Source organism: Alexandromys fortis, unplaced genomic scaffold, assembly GCF_014885135.2.
Source record: "Alexandromys fortis isolate MF-2015 unplaced genomic scaffold, M_Fortis_MF-2015_v1.1 scaffold_128, whole genome shotgun sequence".
NCBI classification, from domain to species: Eukaryota; Metazoa; Chordata; class Mammalia; order Rodentia; family Cricetidae; genus Alexandromys; species Alexandromys fortis.
In genome coordinates, this window is record NW_026068012.1 from 2,482,777 (window position 1) to 2,497,709 (window position 14,933).

At 46.7% G+C, this 14,933-nt stretch overlaps 1 protein-coding gene across 1 annotated transcript in view; it reads right to left on the bottom strand.

Annotated features, from left to right (window-relative positions):
- Positions 1 to 306: 306 nt before the first annotated feature.
- The window catches only part of Lca5l (lebercilin LCA5 like), a 24,034-nt gene continuing 9,407 nt past the window's right edge, over positions 307 to 14,933 (bottom strand). Inside the window, exons 4-9 of the mRNA XM_050162128.1 lie at positions 13,909 to 14,423; positions 12,185 to 12,322; positions 7,733 to 7,817; positions 6,672 to 6,775; positions 6,073 to 6,190; positions 307 to 2,982 (exon numbers count right to left, since the gene is read on the bottom strand). Coding sequence (XP_050018085.1) covers positions 2,315 to 2,982; positions 6,073 to 6,190; positions 6,672 to 6,775; positions 7,733 to 7,817; positions 12,185 to 12,322; positions 13,909 to 14,423 — 1,628 coding nt within the window. The 3' untranslated portion in view covers positions 307 to 2,314. The remainder of the gene's footprint in view (positions 2,983 to 6,072; positions 6,191 to 6,671; positions 6,776 to 7,732; positions 7,818 to 12,184; positions 12,323 to 13,908; positions 14,424 to 14,933) is intronic.

Consider the following 14,933-nt stretch of genomic DNA (forward strand, 5'->3'; position numbering starts at 1 on the left):
GAAAAAAATACCACTACAAGAATTTGCTTTTCATTTCCTGACGTTCACCTGAAAATGACACTAGAGGATGTTGCTCGTGCTTGTCCTCCTCGTGGGAATGTCATTTGTTGGACCAGGTTCCGTGTAAAACCGCGTGAGAAGCATCGCCATGTATCTAAACCTGCTAACTTTTCATGGTGGTTCCTGTGTGTGTTCATTTAAAGCATTTCAAATGCAGTGTGTCTTTAAAGTGGAGCAGCGAAGCCAGCTGGGGTCTCATCAGTTCGGCTCATGAAGTTACAAGACAGTTCTGCCAAGTCTCAGTGTTTATCTTTTGTTTTTTTGAGACATAGTCTCTCAGTGTAGTCTTGGCTGTTCTGGAACTCTCTCCTTAGGCCAGGCTGGCCTTGAATCCACAGAGGTCCACCAGCCTCTGTCTCCTAAATACTGGGATTAAAGGTGTTTGCTGCTTCACCTGGCTCCAAGTCTGTTTTTGAAGCACTTTTCCTAGTTACAGTATTGGCCAGTGCTGATAGCCTAGACTCTGGGGAGCCACAGCACAGAAAAGCCACAAGCTAGCACCATCACAGTCTCTGCACAGCTCTGGCTGTCCTGGCACTCACTACGTAGACCAGGCTCACCTGGAACTTACAGGGATTCACTTGTCTCTGTCTCCTAGCTGCCGGGATTAAAGGCATAGCACTGGGTTTTGAAGGATCATATTTATATTCTTATGTTTCCTAGTGATCTCATAAACAGCTTGTTCTTTTGGCTGACTGTACTGTGAATAGGGCGAGTGTCAGATGGAGCACCACCCGAGCAGCAGACGCTGTAGACTTACACTGCACCAGGGTGACTAGGCTGGTGTATAAAGGGCACAAGTGGTGTGCAGCAGTCGGCATTGCCAACATTGGCCTGCACATCCGCTGCACAGTCTGGGCTCGCTTCAGGAGCTCGGCACTCAGGGTGGGGAAGGGTATGCTTGCACCCGGTCCTTTTGTAGTGAGCTGTGATCTGGAATGGTGCTTAACGCCAACCAGACCTGGGCCTCTCAAGGGATGTGTGATGACAGCTGACTGCAGGAAAACAGTGACAAAGGGTTAGCTTGTTCCCAGATGTTAGTGCTCCACACGTGTAATGTAAGGCTGCTCGTGTCCCCATGTGTATAATGTGTGTACGGCTGAGTGGGGGATATCACTGAGTCTCTCCCCCCAGAATTGTATTTGTTTAAAAATGGGTAATAAACATTGAATTAACCAGGGAAAGGTGCAGCAGAAAGTGTCTCTGTCCCTCTGCCCTGTCAGTTTTCCACGCTCCACTGCTACCTGCTTCCTAGGGTTCTCCAAGATGATCCATGTTTATGAATGTTGCTGTGTATGTCCTTTAAAAAAGATGAAAGGAAAAAACCTGAAAAACCAAAATTAATTTTTTTTTTAATTTTAATTTTTTTGAGGCACGGTCTTCCTGTGCAGCCCTGGCTGGCCTGGAACCCACCATGAAGACCAGGCTGGCCCAGACTCAGAACACCCTCTGCCTCCTGAGTGTTGAGATGTGGGCGAGAGCAGCCACAGGCGGCGGCAGCATCACCCCTCAGCAGACACTGAGCCATTGGTGCTAATATACACTAGTGTATAAACATCTGGAGACAGTGTGGCCAATTCCAGATATGGAATTGTTGCTCCTATAGCTAAAGGAAGGCGGGTTACACAGTGTAGGCTGGGAATTCAGACCCTTTATAGCTCCAACAAAAGCTCTTAGACCTGAGCAGCTAGCTCGAGCATACAGTTGTTTTAGGACAAGGTTAAGAGAAGAGACCATTATATAACAAAAGAGTAATATATCTCAACAACAACAAAAAAATGCAGCCTCCTATACAGGCACAGATTGGCTCTCAAAGGCAGGGCACTCAGACTGCTCCGCTGAGCAGGAGACCACCGGCAATGACCGAGGCAGAGCGTGAATCTCTGTACTGTCTTTTTGAGTCTGGTAGCTCTCTTGCTGGCCAGTGCCTCTTCCATGATGTTTTGACAGTAGTCCTGTTGATAGAGTTTGTATGGCTGAACAAGAGTCACTGTGAGTCCCGCATCTCCAAGCTCTGTAATAAACTGGTCTGCCTGAAGAGTGGACGATTTTTGCCTTCATAGTAAAGGTGTAAGTTTGTATCTAAAATGTTACCGTTGATCAAGGTACAGCGGATTATTTTATTAGATAGCAGTAAATTACCTGCAGTCCACCCAAGTACTAAAACAGACACTATGTAAACCCTCACATGGTAAGTAAGATTAAAGGCACGTAACTAGTATATAAACCAGAATGTATTAGGCCTCTGTTGCATTTAAATAACCGTTTTTCTGTTTCCTTCGGCGGGTGAGGCCTGGATAGACCGTACCACGGTGGCTCTGGAGTCCCCAAAGGCGTTGCTGGCAGAGGCCTGGCTGGGTCCGAGCTGCTGGGCCTTGCCGGCCACCTCGCCATTGGTGGGGCCACTCCTGCCCGCGAAGCCTGCACCAAAGAGCTCCTCCATGAGGCTGCTCTTCTTGTCCCGGAAGGCTGTCTCCTTGGCTTTGACCCTGGTGGCCTTGCCGAAGGAGGGCTCATAGCTGGCAGGCTCCAGCCGCAAGTCCTGGTCGCTGCGGTGCTTGCCCATACCGTGGCGGCAGCGTGGGCTGCCCGAGGCCTGCCCACAGGATGTGGGCAGCCCGTGGTGCAGGTTCTCAGTGGCCTCGGTGAAGGAGTAGTGCTTCCTTGGCCGAGGGGTCTTGTTTGGGGCTGGCCCAGGCTCCACATCATAGGCCTCTCCCTCCTGGGCCACCTCAGCCACCACAGCCACTTCCCTGGCTGGAACCTCACCCTCTGGGTGTGCAGGGGTCACACTTTCCTTTGCAATTGGCTCTACTTCTGGTGGGATGACTTTCTTTTCTTGATCTTCCCTTTTCTCTTCTTGCTTCCTAAGAGTTTCCAGAGAGGCTTGTGGTTTTGGGTGTTCAACCTCCTTTGATAAATCTGCATTAGAAAGATTAAGATTAAGTGCCCTCAAACAAGAAATAGATTTTAGAAGCACCCCACTCCCCATGGTGCAGTGGCTGAGGGAACAAGCTGAGGGCTTGAGTTCTACCCCCAGAACTTGACTTGCAGGGGCCGAGGCAAGAGTCAGGCCTGAGCGTTGGTGGTGGGCCAGTCTAGGCTAATGTGTAGCTAGCTTTGTTCAGTCAGAGCCCTGCCTTAAAGCAATGAGGCCGAGAGTAGTGGAGGAAGAAGACAAGGTGGCCTGCCTGGTTCTCAAACGATGTATTTGGGGCTGAGAGTGTAACTCGGTAATAGAACACTCACTTAGCATGCCTAAGGTGCCTGCCAGATTTGATGCCCCAGCTCCATAAAAAACCAACGAGAGAGAGAGAGAGAGAGAGAGAGAGAGAGAGAGAGAGAGAGAGAGAGAGAGAGAGAGAGAGCGCGCTCAGTGGGTTTCCATTTCGGGGTGGCATGTTAGCACACCTCCCGAGACTTCAGACATGTCACTGAAATGGTACAGGGGGTGAATACGCACAGGACACTAACACACAGAAGGGGTCATTGTTAATAAGCTTTCCTAGACTGTTCTAAATAAATGGGAATTAGGAAAAGAAGAAAAATATTTATGCACAAATACTAAGAAAATCTCTTGATGGTACTCATCAAACAGGATCCATTTCTGTCAGACACTGAGGGAATGGCCCCGTGATAGCTGTGTAGGCAGTTTCTAGTGGCCCAGCACTTTCATCTCTAGGAACAACCCTACGCAGCCAGAAGGCTGCAGGGCTGTGCAGACAGCAAGCATGCTTTAGTGTCGTCCAACTCTGCAAATGTGCAGGGGAGGGGAGTTAAGGGCAGCGTGCTGCTGTGAGGTTCTGGGTAACTGGGCAAGTAGCCTTATGGGAATGACGATTCTACACTAGAACAGGAGCTCAGGGTATTTTGTATCTGTTCCTGCTGCTGCTGGTGTGTGTGTGTGTGTGTGTGTGTGTGTGTGTGTACGTGTGTGTGCACACACACCTAGAACCATGCCTCACCATCGAATATGCTCAAATAGAATTTGTCAAATGAACAAATAAATTTTCCAAGTGGATTAAAAATAAGTGGAAAGGGCTGGAGAGATGGCTCAGTGTAAGAGTACCGGCAACTCTTCCAGAGGACCTGGGTTTAATACCTGGCACCCAAATGGCAGCTCACAACTGTCTGTAACTCTGATTCCCGGGGGGGGGGCATCATACTAAGCATGTGTGTGGTGCACATATCTCTGCATGCAGGCAAAATACCCATATACCTAAAATATTTTTTAAAAAAGATTTATCATGTATACAATATTCTGCCTTCATGTATGCTTGCAGGCCAGAAGAGGGCGCCAAGTCTCATCATAGATGGTTGTGAGCCACCATGTGGTTGCTGGGAATTGAACTCAGAACCTCTGGAAGAGCAGTCGGTGCTCTTAACCTCTCTCCAGCCCCATACAATACATCTTAAAAGGTGGAAAAATTAAGTGACTACCTAGCCTGGGAAATGCAGCTGCTAAAGTTGTTACCTAAACATCAGTATGGCCCTTCAGGTCCTCCCCCAGCTCTGCCCTCAGGACTCTGGGCTTGCTCACCTCCCACTTAGCCTTGACAGGTTCCCCTGGCTCAGCTGTCGGCAGTGATGAAATACAAAACCACTGTCTTCAACATTATGAGGGAACGGTAGCTGATGTGGGATCCCCCCCTCTCCCCATGCTGTGAATGTGTTTATACTGTTGGTTTATAAAGAAGCTGCTTTGGCCTATGGCAGGGCAGAATAGAGCTAGGTGGGAAAACTAAACTGAATGCTGGGAGAAAGAAGATGGAGTCAGAGAGATGCCATGTAGCTGCCAGAACCTTACTGGTAAACCATGAGCCTCATGGTAAAATATAAAATAATAGAAATGGGTTATTTAAAATGTAAGAACTAGCTAGATTCAACGCAATGCCCATCAAAATCCCAGCAAAATTCTTCCAAAAAAAAAAAAAAACCAAACAACAACAACAACAACAAAAAAAAAAAGGTACTCAGCTTCATATGGAAAAGCAAAAAACCCAGGATAGCCAAAACAATCCTGTATAATAAAAGAACTTCTGGAAGCATCACAATCCCTGACTTCAAACTCTACTACAGAGCTATAGTACTGAAAACAGCCTGGTACTGGCATAAGAACAGACAGGCGGACCAATGGAACTGAGTAGAAGACCCAACTATCAATCCACACATCTTTGAACACCTGATCTTTGATAAAGAAGCAAAAAATATCAAATGGAAAAAAAAGCATTTTAATAAGTGGTGCTGGCATAACTGGATATCAATATGTAGAAGAATGAAAATAGATCCATATCTATCACCATGCACAAAACTCAAGTCCAAATGGATCAAAGACCTCAACATAAAGCCAGCCACACTCAACCTTATAGGAGAGAAAGTGGGAAGTATACTTGAACACATTGGCACAGGAGACCACTTTCTAAATAGAACCCCAGCATCACGGACACTGAGAGAAACAATAACTGGGACTTCCTGAAACTGAAAAGCTTCTGTAAAGCAAAGGACACGGTCAACAAGACAAAACAACAGCCTACAGGTGGGAAAAGATCTTCACTAACCCCACATCAGACAGAGGTCTGATCTCCAAAATATACAAAGAACTCATGAAATTGGCTGGCTGAGGCTCCTCACACCCACAGAGGCATCTTGCTTTGACTGTGGTGATCTGAGGTCTGGACCTCTGAGCAGCCCGTTCACTCTCTGCCTCTCCTGTCGTGGATCTGCCCCCAGGAGCCTGGCAGAGGCTGTGGACTACTGACTAATTCACGACCTTGCCCACTGGGTGGCTCTGAGCTTGTGGTGAGGCCCATTATGTATGGCAGGAGACTTTGTTTTTGGTTTTTGAGACAGGGTTTCCTAGTAGCTATGGAGCCAGTCTGGCGCTCACTCTGTAGACCAGGCTGTCCTCGAACTCACAGAGATCTGCCTGCTTCTGTCTCCCGAGTGCTGGGATTAAAGGCATGTGCCACCAGTGCCTAGTGGGCAGGAGACTTTTTAAAACTGTTCAGTTACCTTCATAGTTTCGCTTAGACTCCTCTTGTTTTGGTAGTTTACACATGTAGCAAGAAATGTCATGGTTTATTTCAGTTGATTTTCCTTTATGACCAATGTTTCCTGTTGTCTTTTTACCCTAAATTTAGAAAAGCAGCAAAAAGTGCATGTTTATAATTTTAAATTACATTTTTCAAATAAAAATTTTAAAATGATTTATTATGTATACAGTGTTCTTCCTGCATGTTTGCCTGCAGGCCAAAAGAGGGCACCATTATAGATGGTTGTGAACCATGCGAGGCATGTGGTTGCTGGGAATTGAACTCAGAACCTCTGAAAGAACAGCCAGTGCCCTTAACCTCTGAGCCATCTCTCCAATCTCTCCAGCCTCTTAAATTATATTTTTATATAATAAATATCCAAATTTTCTAAATGAATATCAGTGTTTTTTTGTATATTTTAGCTACTCCCCTCCCCCAGGGTTTTTTGAGGAACAATCCTGGCTATCCTGGAACTCAGGCCGGTCTTGAACTCACGGAGATCTGCCTGCCTCTGCCTCCCGAGTGCTGGGATTCTTGTGAAGACTTTCAGAACAATGCAAGACTGTGGAGCTCACATACCTTTGCTGTCCACAGTGGCACATCCGACTTTTGGGTTTCCTGGTGTCTCATATTTACAGATGGCAAACTTTTTCTGTCTGCTTGTACTGATTTTGTTGAAGAAACTATAAAATAGGTAGATTATATGTGAGAAACATTTAATGTTCAGAAGCTACACTGATTTAGAATATGAAGTAGCCCTTAAGCGTCCAATAGAACCATGATACACACTGTAGGAGACACTTTCTAAGTGGGCAGCACATCGTAGGGTTCACCTCTTGTCCCACCTTTGTCTTATGCTGGGCCTCAGGCTCTGCACATCGCAGAGTTAAGGGAAGCCAGGAGGCTCTGGGATGAGGCTGCACTGCTGTTTTGTTTTTCTGGTGGTTGTGAGAGGCCAAGCTCCTGCCGCACCATGTCAGCTCCTGAGGCCTGGTGAGCAAGAGCCATGGACACGGAAACGTTCATGGTGACAGCAGACACCACGGTCTTTTCTGGTAGGCATTACTCAGGATTACAGTCCAGAGTGAATGGAGGCCAAGACAGCAAACCTGGCGGCTTCTACTGCCCTGGAGGGGAGGGTTCCACGGTGCCTTCTCTGCACAGAGCCTGAGGCTGGGAGGGGAGCAGAGCCCATGAGCACATTTGTCTTGTTACAGTAGACTGCAGGGCTGGAGCACCGGCCGGGAGCACCATGCTGAACAAAGGGAACTGGCACAGAACAGAGCTGTGTATGGAGTTCCAGAGTGAGAACCCAGTGCCTGCTCGGGCCTCAGGGACCTTGCCGTGCATGTGATTCTGACCAGGGATGGTTACACGGGGACATGTCATAAAGTGTTCAGAAGCTCCACACCGGCTTACCCATCTCCTTAGAGGGCTGCGTTTGGCAGTCCTTTTGCTCCTGAGCCCTGTGGGAACAGAGCATTCTGGTTCTTTGGACAGTATCACAACTCCGGTTTTCTACAATCACCAAATGCATTCCAGCACCCAGTCAAGCGGCTGTTAGAGATTTTCTATGTAAACTAGGAAACTATGCGCGGATACTTAAAAATACTTTTTGAGCAAAAGAAACTGAAACCTACCTTTTGGGTAATCTTCCTTTTCATGTAAGTTTTTAAGTATTCGATTAGTGTAGATGTTTTTAATTTCCAGCTCGCGATCCTTCTCCTAAGAAGAGCCACAGCGTCAGTCTCCCACAAACACCTGCTTTCTAACCTTGACTTAAAAGAGAAAAGCACTGTGGCTATAGCAGCACTGGTACATGCTGTAGTTTAAAAGTGAAGCAAAATCAAAATCTACCCACACCTAGTGACCACAGTATGGGATAGCAGAGATGAAGCTCTCATCCCAGCTACTGTCGGGGCTGCGCAACACGGTGGGGTAGGTAACAGGAAGGCCACTGCTTAGCTCTAAACCCCTAAATTAATGTTTTTGAATAATGGCAAAACAAAAGCTTTCTAAGTTTTAACTTGTTGGGGGGTAAGAAAGGAACTAAGACCTTAAATGTACCTCTTGAATTATATATTGAGACAAGCCTGCTGTCTCCCAGGCCATCACCATTCCCCACGTCAGTGAAGGAAACATTACAGACCTCCGTATGTCTGAGTTGTAGAGCATAGGCTTTATACTCTTAAAAGTTTTTAAGAAATTATATTTATGAGTGTTTTGCCTGCATCATGTATGAGCACCGTGTGTGAGCCTGGTACCTGCGGAAGCAACAAGAGGGGATTAGACTCTGTGGACCTGGAGTTGTAGATGGTGTGAGCTGCCATGTGGGTGCTGGACTGAACCTGGGTCCTCTGCAAGAGCAGCCAATGCTCCTAACCACTCAGGTGCTGCTCCAGTCCTTTATTTTTTGCTCTATTTAATCATAAAATTTTATTTTTATATGCACACACATGCATAAGAAATAATATTTTTTCTAACATGTATGTTTTTAGAAACAAAGTATTATGGTCCACTTCCTCCTTTCTGCTTTCTTATATTTTAACCTTTAGTTCAGAGATCAGAAATGTCAACAGTTAAGCCCATGGAGGCCAGGAGGCAGTGCTGGACCTTCTGGACCTAGTTAAGTGAACATGGTTGTAAGCCACCATGTGGGTGCTAGGAGCCATACCCAAGTCTTGTGCAAAAACAGCAATGCTCATAACTGAAGAGCCACCTCCCAGCCCTAGAGTGATTTCACCCACATGGCTTTAGGTGAAGATTTGGTGTCTACGGGAACAAACACGTGATCTCACCCACACCGCTTTAGGTGAAGATTTGGTGTTACGGGAACAAACAAGTTGTTTTCTGGAAAGCTCATCCTGTCTTTTCATTTGATATTAACATAGTTCAGCAGAGAGGATGCAGGGTTGAGTGCAGTCAGAAGGAAGCAACACAAGGGACAGTCCTTCTTCGGGCTTAAAAGAGAGGTTCAAGGTCCGTATGATGGAGCTGGGCACACCAAGGCAGCAGGTTTGGAACACAACCCAGGGTACTTGTGTGATTGGTCAACCGAAAAAGAAAGATGGACCACAGATGGCAGCACATGTCACGCATGCTTGTAGGATATCCACAGTGAATATGACCCCTGCGCTCCTAGGAAATAAAACCAACTCAGGGCGAGAGGAGGCGGCAGCCTCTTGCTAGGTGCTCCCTGGGGCTTGCCTGCACGCCCAGGTCATAGCATCTCCCTTAGGAGCTGTGGAAGGCTGACATCCATTGAGAGGGTTGCTTCCTTCATTGGTCTTTTGTGTTTGAAGTTCTCAGGCATGGTTTCTATGATGTGTTTTTATTATACCCAATTACCCATGTGTCCCTAATTTATTTGTGGGAATAATACTACCTCAGCGCCACCACCAGACCTCAGCGCCACCACCAGACCTCAGTGCCACCACCAGACCTCAGCGCCACCACCAGACCTCAGCGCCACCACCAGACCTCAGCGCCATCAGATCTAGTCTCACAATTTTGCCGTTGTCTTTCAGTGTTTTCAGAGTTAGTTTGAAACGATCCAGCTGAGGTGTCCGTCCTGTGCGGAATCACCTCGTCTTCTCTAGCTGAGGGCAGCACCTGCAGCTTGTTGTGTGCTTACTGCTTGTGTGTGGTAGACACAGGCAGGGGAGAGGGGGGTGCTGCTAACAGCTTCTCTGTGGAGCCCTTTACTTACTCCTCAGAGGTGTGTGTGGCCTGGATCAGGGTGGTTCTTTGGCATGAGCTTTACACCAGGGAGGACATGCTTTATGGATTCTCGTTTGTCAACTGAGTGGCAATCACTAGCCACTGATTAGAGCGATTAATTCACTGTGAACTTTTTGCTAACTGGAATGATTTATAAGGAGGAATGGCCCTTCACACCGCTGGGCTACTAGGAGTTCACACAGGAAAGGTAAAAACAGTGGCTTTTTAAAAAATGATGTTTTAAAATCACAAACAATAGCTCTGTGCCCCGAGTGTGGGTTCTGTGGCCAGCCCTCGTGTTCTTTCTTCTGCACACTGTTATCTCTTTTTGGTATGTGTGAATGTGTGTGTTTTGAGACAGAATCTCACATTGTTACCTTTTTTGGTGTGTGTAAATGTGTGTGTGTTTGACATGGAATCTCACTAAAGAGCCCAGTTGGCATAGATCTAGCTATCTAGCCCAGGTGTGGCCTCAAACTCATAATCCTCCTGCCTCTGCCTTCCAAGTGCTGAGACTGTGTTAGTCACCACACGTGACAGTTTTCCTCTAAATATTAGTCAACGTCTAGTTTGTGTACTCCATATGTGTACAACTGACTGACACTTGGATGTACATGTACACACGACACAGTTGAATGACCTCTGTGTGTATATGTATCATGCTTTATCCTTTAAGCTGTTGAACGCCCACCCTGATTTCACGTCTTTGCGCTTGTCAGTGGTGCAGGTGTAAACACAGGTATTGGAGTGTGTTTTTTTGTATGTGGACTGCATTTGTTTCAGGCGTGTATCTGTGCTGTTGCTGCTGACATAGCCCTTCTGCTTTTAGCCTTCTGAGGAGCCTTCACCACCCTCAGGCTCAGCTAACTACTTTCCCACCAGCAGGTCTTTTCCCTCCGCATCCTTGGCAGCATTTTCCTGTGGTAAAAGCCTTCTGCTGGGGTGAAGCGGGATCCCATGGGAGTAAGGACATGTGTTGTCTTGATGAATAAAGATATGATCAGTTTTTATATTTTTGTATCATTTGAATTTCTTCTTTGAAAAGTGTCTATTCAGGTTATTCTACTTAATTATTTTAAATGTGTGTGTGTGTGTGTTGAGCAGATGAGAAGAGGGTAGAGTCACAGCTGGGTGTCAGCTGCCATGTGGTGCTGGGGACCAGCGCCAGGTCCTCTGTGTGAGCAGTGAGCACTCCTAACTGCTGAGCCATCTTTATGTTGGGTGGCTCACAACTGACCAGACTCCAACTTGAGAGGCTCTGATGTGCCCCTCTGACCTCCTTGGGCACTATACTTAGGATTACAAGCCCACACTCTCACACACAAATGTACACACAATTATAAATTAAAAACAGGACTGGGAAGATGGCTCAGTGGTTAAGAGCACTCGCTGGTCTTCCAGAGGATCCGAGTTCAGGTCCCAGCACCTACATCAGGGGCTTCACAACTGCCTGTAACTCCAGTTCCAATACCTCTTTCTAGGCTCTGTGGACACTCACATAAATATATCCACACACAGGAACATGCATAAACACATAATTTAAAAGTAAACTAAATCTAAAAAAATGTTTTAAAAGACTCACATTCTTAATTTTTTTTACATTTTATTTATTGTTTGTGTTTGTATTTATGTGTATGTATGTATGTGTGTATGTATGTATATATGTATGTGCACATGCATGCCACCATGTATGTGTTGAGGTCAGAGGACAACTTGGGAGACTCGGTTTTCTCTCTGACCACCTGGGTCCCAGGGTTCTAACTCAGGTTGTTAGGCTAAGCTAAGCAGCAAGCCCCTTTGCCATGCCAGTCCTATTTTTTGAGACAGAGTCTCACATAGCCCAGGCTAGCTCGATAGCCCAGGCTGACTTTCAGCTACTCATTCCTGTCTCCATACATCTGGCCCTGCAAGGGAAACGACTGGCCTTGCCTCTGTGAAGTTGGAAACTGCGAGCTCACACACACCTTGTGCATCACCAGTGGGCTACATCTCAAGTAGGACCTTAAATAAACCCGAGGGCCATTGGACTTACTCTGAACATGACTGTGGTTTGATTTCTAAGTTAAAAACATTAGAATGTTATCAGATGCACTGTTGTTCGCTGTTGCGGAGGAGCAGGGAAGACAGTCTTGTGAAGAGAGGGTGAGTTTTTCTAACCACAGTGCACAGCGGTTTGGCTGCCCACTCTCTCTCCTCCATCTGTTCACTATCGTCTGAAGAAACAACTTGAAGACATCTACATAGGTGTAGGTACTATGGTGTTTGGACAGATGCATTGCGATGGTGTTTGGACAGACACATCGTGATGGTGTTTGGAAAGACGCACTGCGATGGTGTTTGGACAGATGGACACACTGTGTTGGAAGAAATACCTTAAGTTTCTGCTGCAGCTGCCGCACTTCTCCCTGAAGAGTCTTTGTTGCTGTTTGCGCTGTTAATGTCTTCCGGTTTTCTTTGGCCAACTGCCGACCAAAGGATCGATTGTTCAGCCTCAGCTGTTTTTCCAAGTTCTGAAAACAGTATATATTTCAACTATTCTGTAGCCAGCGTGGCGTCATGAAACTTGACTGCAATGAAACGAGCTACATTTATGACAGGTGCAAACTTCAACATGACTTTAGTCACTGACTTGGTGGACAAACATTAGAACAAAACAAAATGAAACATCGGCCAGCAAGTCCCAGATCTCAGGTCTAGAGAATATACCTTTGTAGCCCAATACCCAGTGTTCTTTACAAACCATGGATACTGATAAAAAATACTCAAACACATCCTGAAGAACCAGTAAGTACAATCAGAGTCTTAACATGGGGCCCAAATGCGCCGTTCTGCTGTCTTTGCAGATGGTGACCCTTGGCCCCTCTCCCCAGAGGGTCCAGCCTCAGTGCAGACCATGATGGACAGAGATCCCTAGAAACAGACATGAAGGTTGTAATGGGTTTCATGCCGCCCTCTACAGTACTGGACTATAACTGACGGAACAGAAACCTGCTAGGCGTGGATCCCCCTCCTACACTAGCACCCCAGATGCTGACCTAGGTGTAGCAGAGATGGGCTACTCAGTGCTGTTGGTGTCCAACACCATTCCACGGAAGACAATTTTCTCTGAAAGTAGAGAACTTTTCCAGCAGAATAATATTATTCTGTCTGTTCAGAAAATGTGAGTGAAACAACCTAATTCTTTTTTTTTTTTTTTTTTTTTTGGGTTTTTCGAGACAGGGTTTCGCTGTGGCTTTGGAGCCTGTCCTGGAACTAGCTCTGTAGACCAGGCTGGTCTCGAACTCACAGAGATCCGCCTGCCTCTGCCTCCTGAGTGCTGGGATTAAAGGCGTGCGCCACCATCGCCCGGCAACAACCTAATTCTTATCAAAGAAAGTGTTTGTCACCATTAAGTATCGAAGAATTAACAGTACGTCAACTCCATCTGTGTTTATGTCCACAAGGGTCGTGTAAGCAGGCAGGACTCTGTGTGATTAGTGTCCCTTTCGGTGACATCCCCTGGCTTTCCATCCATCTCTCCAGTTATTTTCATTCCATTCCTTCCCTTCTCCCCTCCCTCTCTCCATCCCTCCTTCACTTTCTCCTCTCCCCTCTCCCCTTCCCCTCCTCTCTGTTACTCTCCCTGCCGTTTCCTTCTTCCCTGAGAAACATGATTTTGAAATAACTAAAACTGTTTATGTGGAAACAAGTCTATAATCTGTCAGACTGAGGAGAGACAAAAAGCAAAGGGAGCTAGACAGACAGACAGACAGACAGACAGATAGACAGACAGACAGAAAGAATGCTCTGCAAGGGGGGGCAGCCTTTCAGCAGGAGCTGAACGCAGGCGTTCATTTCAAAAGGCGACTCTCACAGCACAAGAAGGCCTCTGCTTCACACTGGTACCGAGTGTGGCTGTCAGACCAGTTGTTTCCAGACACAGCCTGGCTAGAGAGAGCCGATGCTCAGCTCTGAGACCGGTGCTCCTCTTTCCAGCTCTGCCTCCCTCCCCCCACTCGACACTAAACACAATCACTTCCGGGTGAGCTGGCTCACAGCCCGTGGATTGAATTACGTGCACCCTCTCTATCAATACCGGACCTTCTGAGATACAAACCTGTATTTTTTTGTCATTTGCCTCCATTTTGGCTGTCAGAACAGTCAACCTGTGAGTCAGTTCTTCTCTTTCCGCAAGGCTCTTGTCTTCTGAAAGTTTCTGTAGGGCCTGCAAGGCATCTCTAGTCCTCAGCAGCTCACTGTCAGTCTCTCGGAGCTTCCTCGCCACAGCTCGCTCCTTCTCCTGGGATTTCCGAAGGAGCTGCCGCAGGCTTCTCACCTCATTCTGGTGTCTAACTGTGACCTGCGGCAGGCTGTCTTGTGAGCTCACGTATCTCCCGATGGCTTTTGCATGCCTGAGCTGAAGCTGCTTCAGGATTTGGTTCTCTGTGGCAGTGGCTTCCAGCTTCCGGCGTGTGTCGGCTAGCTCATTCTTCAGCTCTTTAATCTTATGAAGTCGGGCTGACAGTATGCGGTGTGTCATGGCATCTCTTCTTTTGGTAACTGTTTGAATTTGAGAATTGAGAAATGAAGCATTCCAGGTGTGCCTTTTCTCGGTTGGGAGGTCCTTCTGGCCTGTGTGCATAGACAATGAATGCAGATGGTTAGCAGAAGAACACCGAGGTCACACAAGTGTGGGCGCCCCCAGCACACATAAACTTCATGGACCTAGGTAGCCAAATGAAGCTCACTGAATCTGCCTGCTGCTGGCTAGGCACTTTACATATGTGTGTCGCACTGACAACTCCTCAGTCCAGTTGCATCTATTTTGTATCTGGAGGTTTAAGTCATCCAAGGTTATATAGCCATGAAGTCACAGAGAATGGACTGAAAAACCACACCTTGTTTAAATATCTGCTATAAAAGTTATTAAAAAATCCTGCCAGGTGTGGAGGCACATTCTTGTATCCAGCTCTGAGGAAGAAGAGGCAGAAGGATCAGGAGTTCAAGGACAGCCTGCACTAAATGAGATCTCATTTCAAACAGAACACGACAGAACACAAATTTTATTCAAAACCATTGTGCTAGATAGATTTATGTCAACGGCACAAACTAAAGTTTTTTTTTTTTTTTTTTTTTTTTTTT